This window comes from Eutrema salsugineum, unplaced genomic scaffold (assembly GCF_000478725.1).
Source record: "Eutrema salsugineum unplaced genomic scaffold, Eutsalg1_0 scaffold_5, whole genome shotgun sequence".
Lineage (NCBI taxonomy): Eukaryota > Viridiplantae > Streptophyta > Magnoliopsida > Brassicales > Brassicaceae > Eutrema > Eutrema salsugineum.
In genome coordinates, this window is record NW_006256612.1 from 538306 (window position 1) to 546832 (window position 8527).

Sequence of the window (8527 nt, forward strand, 5' to 3'; positions counted from 1 at the left end):
TTTCCTACAAGAAAAATATTTTTTTAAAAAAATATATTATATCAATTTCATATTAAACTTTTACACCCTTAAATGGAGGATAACATAATAACAATTCAGACATTTATAGCCAAGATTTTAAAATATCCTACATGAGTAAATTTTAAAAAATAAAAAAACCAATACATAATAACTAAACTTGATCATATTATTGAATAAGTAATACCTTCTTTGTTTTAAAATAGTGAACTCGTAGATCTTATGCCAACATTATTAGAAAAACTTGTAACTGTAGCATATAATTCAACTTTATGGCGTTAACAAGTGAATTGTATGCTTGATAAATAAAATGTTTACCCATCTCTAAATGAAAAAAACATTTTTGTGTCTTATACATATATATATACATATATTTAATTAGGTAGAAAGTTGTATCTTCTTAATAAAAAGTTGTGACTCTTCATTATTAATGGTTTAAATATAATGTGTCTTTAATTATTTTTGAAAAAATGCAATGCTTCAATATTTGAAATATAAATTGTTTAAATATTGATCAGTTGCAATGGTTCAATAACCATTAACTCAAGAAGTGCAATGGTTGGTAAATTAACCTTACTTTCAAGAGTTGCAATGTTTAGTAAATAACTATAAACTCAAGAGTTATAATGGTTGATAAAATGACCATAATCTCTAGAATAACAATGTTTAGTAAAATAACTATAAACAGTTGCAATGATTCACCAAAATAACCATAACACTTAAATCTCTAACATTCATTTCCTTTTAATATGTAATCACAGGTTCATTAACTAAACAACACATATACAAATAAAAAAAACAAACGACAAAGCCATACAATAGGTGGCAGTTATATAAAAAATAATAATTAAAAATATATTTAAGGGAAAGACCTAACGGTTCATTCGAAGTTTTTAAGAGAAAGGTATAATTTAAAACAAAAAATAAATGAAAAGACACAACTTTATAATAATGATAATCTTTCATATTAATAACTGTTATACACAAAAATACAATTAATTTAAACATAATAAATAAATACAAAGAGAAAATGGTTAATGCATAGTTTTTCATATTGTAATTTTTTTCACAGATTTATGTTTTTTTTCTTCCTAGCCTTTTCTTTTTTCTTGAAACTTTTTTTTTGTGATTTTCCATTTTCTGTTTTTCAAAACTAAAATCTCCATCACTTTCACTTAATTTACTTTTTCTTTGTTTTTTTTTTTTACTTAACATGCAAATCTATTATTTGCATTATCTACTTAAGAAAGTGCATTTTTAATCCCCATTATCATTTTGTATATCATGTTTCATACGTCAAATAAATTATATAACTGTTATAGTATAAACAAAAGTAGTGCAACACTTGCATATTTAATGATAAAGTAAATTTAAAAATCAGATTTAAAATATAACTAATAAACTCATAGGACAAAAAATTATGTTACCTTCTAAGATTAGTGATAAGCTTGCCAAAAGAATTATTATTTTTTCGTTTAGTCCTAATTTTTTTGAATTTTCTTCCAAAAATATTTTTCTGGATATTGAGTGGATTTAAGATCATATAATTCAAGTTCTTCTTTATTCATGGTTGAAGAGAATTTAAAAAACAAATTTAAAATAGAACTAAAAATCATAAAAAAATATTATGTTGCCATTTAAGATTAGTAATATAATTGCCAAAAGAATTATCATTTTTAGTCCAAATTATTTGGCTTTTGTTCCAAAATATTTTCTTGAGAAATAAGCAGATCTTTCATGCTCCATTTCAAGTTTCTCTTTATTCATGGCTAACCATCTACTTTAAAAAAATTATCTAACACTATTTCGGTAACAATTGTTTGGAAATGAACAATGTTTTCCTAAAAGAATTCTACGTTAATTTGAAGTTTTCAATACAAAATTAATATATAAGGTTGTTTTTCAAAATTAGAGAGCATTGTTAAAAAAATGGAACAAAATATACAATCTTGAAAAGACATAAGCAATAAGAGAAGCAACATTTAATAATCGGCGGTTATGAACGAAATGATACAATTAATAAAATAAAAACGGAGAGACACAACTATAGAATTGTAACCATTGAATAAATTAGCAGTTATACACGAAATTATGTAATTAATTAAAAATAAAAATAAATAGAAAAACACAATGGTCCACTCATAGTTTTTATTTTATAGAATTCCAAAGGGTACAAACAAATAGTTTCATTAGTTTAGAAGAAGCATAATTCCTACAGTTGCAATGGTTTAATAACCATTAACTCAATAAATGCAATAGTTGGTAAAATAACCTTAAACTAAATAATTTCAATATTTAGTAAATAACCATAAACTCAAGAGTTGCAATGGTTGGTTAAATTACCATAATCTCTAGAATTTCAATGTTTTAAAAAATAACTATAAACTCAATAGTTGCAATAGTTCACTAAAAAACGGTAACACTTAAATCTCCAACATTCATTTCCCATTAAAATGTTATCACATATTCACTAAATAAACAACACATATATTAATAACAAACGAAAAGCCACAACCATAAAATATCGGTATAAAATTAGTAGTTATACACGAAAATATACAATTTAAAATATATTTAATGAAAATACACAACAGTTCATTCATAGTTTTTCACAGAAAGTTATAATCTAAAAAAAATAAAAGACACAATGGTTCAATTATAGTTTTTTATATTGTTATTTTCTTCACAGATTAGGTTTTTTTTGTTTTTCCTAGCCTTCTCTTTTGTTTTGAAATTTTTTGTGATTTTTCATATTTTTTTTTTATGTTCAAAACTAAAAACTTCATAACTTTCATATAAATTGGTTTATTTTTCAATTCACATCCAAATCTATAAATTGTGTTTTCTACTTTAGAAAGTGCATTCTTAATCCCTATTATAGTTTGGTATATCATATTTCAGGGTTATAATAAATTATATAAGTGTCTCATATTTTCTGGATAGTAGATCCTCCAATTCAAGTACTTTTTTATTCCTGACTGAATAATGTTTTTATTTTAAAAAAAATAAAATATCACTAAAAAAATCATAAGACAAAATATAATATTGCCTTTTAAGATTAGTGATTTAATTTCCAAGAGAATTACCATTTTTTTGTTTAGTCCAAATATTTTGGCTTTTGTTCCAAAAATATTTTCTTGAAGAATGAGCAGATCTTTCACCTTTTATTTCAAGTTTTTCTTTATTCTTGGCTAACCATCTACTAAAAAACATTTCTTGTAACTCTATTTCTGTAACAATTGCTTGGAAATGAACAATATTTCTACTAAGGAATTTTAAGTTAATTTAATGTTTATCAACAAGAAATTGATATATAAGGTGTTGTTTTTCAAAGTAAGAGAGCATTATAAGAAAAAAAGTTTAATAAAAGAAATAATGAACAATGAAACAAAATATATACATTCTTGAAAAGACGTAAGTATTAAGAGAAGCAACCGTTGATAATCAAATGTTATGTACAAAATGGTACAATTACTAAAATAAAACAAAAAGACACAACCATATAATTGTAACTTTTGAACAAATTAGCAGTTATACATGAAAATGTATAATTAATTAAAATAATTAATAAATAGAAATACACAATGGTTCAATGATTCATTCATAGTGTTTCATATTGTTATTATTAATAGTAACAATTGCTTGCAAATGAACTATGTTTTTATTAAGGAATTTTACGTTTAATTTGAAGTTTATCAACAATAAATAGATTTATAAAGTGTGGTTTTTCAAAGTAAAAGAGCATTATAAAAAAATTTCAATAAAATAAATAATGACGAATGAAGCAAAATATATAATCTTTAAAAGACATAAGTATTAAGAGAAGCAACCGTTGATAATTAGTGGTTATATACGAAATGATACAATTAATAAAATAAAATGAAAACACACAACCGTAGAATTGTAACCTTTGAATAAATTAGAAGCGATACATGAAAATGTACAATAGAGATAATAAATAGAAAGATACACAAGGCAATGTATATGGATCCAACCCATAAGACTTAGGGGATGTGGATGCTCCTTCTCCGCACAGCAAAGACAAACAAGAGGAGAGAGTGTTGGTTTGTTGTCAATGGAGCTCCAATTTGGTATTCGCTTAAGGAACATGGACTCATATCTGGATTAGACTGCCACATGCGTCCTGAGAATTATGGGATGATGGGCAATATTGAGTTTAAGTCTACGTATTTTAAGAAAGGAACTATCCATTCACTTGCTGTTGTTGAAGAAAATAGAGATAAGATGCGTGGTGGTCCAGATAGGTTGACAGTGTGTGTTGTATACTTTTTAGCAAGTGTGATTAGTGGTAAGGCGAAAACTGGAAAGGGAGCTCCATCGGTAGACCATTTTTTCTTGAGGATTGTGGATGATCTTGATGCGTGTAGAACCATTCCTTGGGGGAGGTATTCATTTGATGTGAATCTCAAGGAAATTGATCATACAATGAGGCAGTTCAACGGGGTCGTCGAAACTGATTCTTTGACATTTTCTAGCTTTGTTACTCCCTTGGAGCTGCTACATTTTGAAGCAATACCTTGTCTGAAGGACACAAACAGAGAAGAAGCTAAAGAAGCAGATATAGGGTGTCCTCGTATGTCTAAGACGAAGTTCAGACCATTCACTCTTAAAGGCTTTTCTTTGTCGAAACTCTATGTAACACTCGGTGATACCAAAGATATCCAGAGTATCTTGCAACCATCTCCTGATGAGGTAGATATGTTAGCTGGTATCATGAAAGGTATGAAGACCCAGATATCGATGATATAATTCCTGATAATTGGACGAGGCGTATAATTGATGATGGAAAGCTTATATTCTGTAAGGATATGAGTTTGAACGATGTAATTAACCGAGATGAACCAGCGAAGAATGCCTCCTCTAATACTCCAGCTCTGATTGGAATTGTGGACAATATTCAAGGGTTGAAAAAGAGTATGGATGATCAGTTCCTCCAAATGAGAGACCTCATCGATGCCATTGATATAAGATTGAAGTCTATTGAATCTTATGTGAAAGAGGCAACAAGAGAAGGTCAAGGAGAAGAGAAAGAAGGACAAGAACAAGGTGAAGAGGAAGGAGAAGAAGGAGAAGATGAAGAAGACAGTGAAGAAGTGAAAGGTGAAGTAGCAGAGAAGGACAAGGAGAAGAAGAAGACGAAGCCAGCGGTTATTAGGACGTATGTCACCAAAGGACGGACTGAGATACATGTATTTTACATTTGTTATAAATGTAATTGTATTATTTGGTACTCATAGGTAAAACTATGTTGTGTCACGATTGAACTACTTGGTCTTTATCTGTGTTACCATGTAGGAACAATAACCTGGAGCTTCAGTTGAGGAAGGCGCGGAGCATCATTAGAGGAGGAAGAGTTAAAATCTTTATGTTCCCTCTAGCTTGCTGTGAATTCGAATTTCTTTTTGAACAAATATTACTGTTGGATTTGGTGTGTTTTTTAATTACTTTGTGATTAATTCGTTTATGTTGGATCTTGATGGGTTTCGTTTTTGAGTCCACTTTGTTGGGTTTTGTTTATGTTGAAGCCCATAATAATTATTAATTTCGTTGTGTTTATTTTTCACGTAAAAATTATTGTAGTGATAATTAGGAAATCGGGTAACTGTCAAATCGGATAAATTAAATACATAGATAATGGGTATTCGTGGTGGTTGTTATGCAATTTAGGGTAATTTTAAGAAAGGGTAAATAAATCATTAAATTATAAGAAGACCGTATAGGTGACATCATAACTTAAGTGATGCGTCTTTGAAAAGTTAGTCAACGGTAATCAGACTTGGTAGTTGTACCAGTCTTACATCGAGAATCGATTCATTTTCATCGTGAGTGGATGCATTTATTTGCCCCATTTAATTTCATTGTGAGACGATGTTAAGAATCACCGCCTCAGTTCTTCTTAAATACCCCTCTCTCCTTTTCACTTCATCACACCATACCAGAAACCCTAAATTTCCTAAACTCTCTAAAGTACCAAAACTCACAAAAATGGCTTCCCCATGAGAACCCATGGCTTTGTTCTGGATCCAAAGGTCCCTCAAGGACCTTGAAGATCACCCCTCTCCCAACTACTCCGCCAGTGTGAAGGACGACGATTTCTACGAGTGGACGGCCACCATCACCGGTCCTAAGGCAACTCTTAATGAAGGAAGTGTCTTTTCTCTTGGCATCTACTTCTCAACAGGGTTTATGCTGAAGCCACCGAAGGTGTTCTTCAAGACACCCATCTTCCACCCAAGCGTCAGCCACGGCAGGGACATCTTCCACCCTATGCTGATGAATGACACATGGTGCATGACGACGACGGTGGGTCAGATGTTGATGACTCTTCAAGACATGCTGATCCATCCACGGGTGGAGGAGACAGACGTGGTGAGGGAAGAGGCCGCAGTAATGTTTCACAATGACAAGGTCCAGTTCGATGAATTCGCTCGAAGTTGGACCCAATTGCACGCCATAGATTGAATCCATGGCGGAAAAAAAAAATTTAGTATGTTTTTTTTTTCTCTTAATTTTTTAAGTATTATGAACCTTTTTTGTGATAAATGAATAATTTTTTGCAAATTTTGCGTTCAAATTAGAACAAACTAAAATTAGAAGAAATTCTAAAATTTAGAAATTGGTAAAAATAGGTATAATTCTGCCTAACTACACAAACAAATTAAAATTAGAAAAAACCCTAAAATTTAGAAATTGATAAAACTGGGTACAAATCGGCCCAACTGCGCGAACAAACTAACATTAGAAGAAACCCTAAAATTTAAAAATTAGTAAAACTGGGTATAAATCGGCCCAACTACGAGAACAAACTAAAATTAGAAAATATCCTAAATTTAAGAAATTAGTAAAACTGGGTATAAATCAGCCCAAGTACTTGAAAATTTGTCAAATGATAGTGATTGGTACAAATTGGTATAATTCGGCCCAATTACGTGAAATTTTTCAAACTACAATAGTTGGTAAAATTTGGTAAAAATCGGTCTAATTAGTGACACCTTCGTTTAAATGAAATTACCAGAAATTCAGCATAAGATAAGTTCTTAGAGAAACAAGGTAATTCATCCCAGATAAACACGTGAAACATTCTAGGGGTTCATATTCTAAACCTTAAACCCTAAACTCACCAATAAATCCCTCAGCTTTGCAATCTCTTAAGCATTGTTGTTCAGCTCCATACGCATTTGCTTGATTTGAGATTTATGGTGTGACATCTTTGCAATTTTCACGCAGTGGTCATGAATCTCATTTCTTAACTTAGAAATCTCTTTTTTGACAGCGTGATCCCATTTTTTCCGAATGTGGTAGCCATTGTTCTACACATAAATTCCAAAAATCAAAATAAGTAATTCGCAATCCTAAGCCATGAACCCATAAATTTAGACATCTAATGCAATTTTAAGCTCCGAACCCAGAAATTTAGACATTTAATTTGCAATCGTAAAAGTGAACCCAGAAATATTAAAAGCAAGACAGGTATTTTGGCTCTAAATAAAATTTGCAATTCTATAAGTAAACCAGAAAATTAGAACAACTAATACCTTAAACACGTTGCATGTGTAGTATCTCTTTTCTGGATTTTCAGAGTTCTCCTCGATGATTCGTCCACCACATGGACATCCTATCGGAATCCGAAAGTCACCATCGGCTATGTGGTAAAGCTTGTCGATTAGTTTTTGTTCCTCTTGTTGTCACTGTAGCTCAGGTCCATATTCACGTCGTGATAAGGAAACAGAAAAGAAAGAAAAACATTTAAAAGAGAGAGAAAGAACAGAAATATGAATAGAAAGGGGATAACCTTTTGAAAAATGAAAAATGGGGGAAAGTTCGAATTTTTCTGATTTTGGGGAATTAGGGGGGGAATTCAAAAACCAAAATTTCTAAAACAAATATAATATTATTTAACTATTACGCAGAATACCCGTCTCACGTGCCGCCGCCCAAAGCTAATATTCAACAACAAGTGAACACATGTTAATTCTTTTTAAGAGGTTTGATACGTTTTTGTATCTAGTATGCGAGTTATAAAAACTCTCAAATAGTTGTACTTTTGCGATTTTAAGCAAAAAATTAGTAATACCTCTATTAAATATATAATTTTGTAGTTGTATTTTTCAATTATAGCAATTAATTTACTGCCCCAACATTTTCATGTAACCAGATTTCGTGTTTCACTTTTTACGTATTGTTCAATGCCTTATATGGATACTCAATGTGAAGTAAGCATAGAACTGTGATGTGTTTTATGAGAAAAGTTTGTTTTACGTTCAAATATTGTGAATTTACATATTTTGTCTAGTTTAAATGTTAATCATAATATAATTATGTATATAATCTACGAGAATGTCATCGATTGCTGGAATTATTGTATAATTCAACATTTTCATGCTTCTTGTAATTTAAATTTTGTTTACAAAACTGATAAATACCGATACCGATAACCAAAAGGATATATATATATATATATATATATATATGACTTATGTCTGAAAAA

At 30.0% G+C, this 8527-nt stretch overlaps 1 protein-coding gene across 1 annotated transcript; it reads left to right on the plus strand.

Annotated features, from left to right (window-relative positions):
* The first annotated feature begins 6045 nt into the window (after positions 1 to 6045).
* On the plus strand, positions 6046 to 6501 carry LOC18991639 (ubiquitin-conjugating enzyme E2 D1). The gene has a single exon (XM_006414956.1). It carries the CDS (start codon positions 6046 to 6048, stop codon positions 6499 to 6501), a length of 456 nt encoding a protein of 151 aa, XP_006415019.1.
* Positions 6502 to 8527: the final 2026 nt, after the last annotated feature.

What these genes read in the sequence shown, in the direction of transcription:
- LOC18991639 (XM_006414956.1), top strand. Translation starts at nt 6,046, where the DNA reads ATGGCTTTGTTCTGGATCCAAAGGTCCCTCAAGGACCTTGAAGATCAC.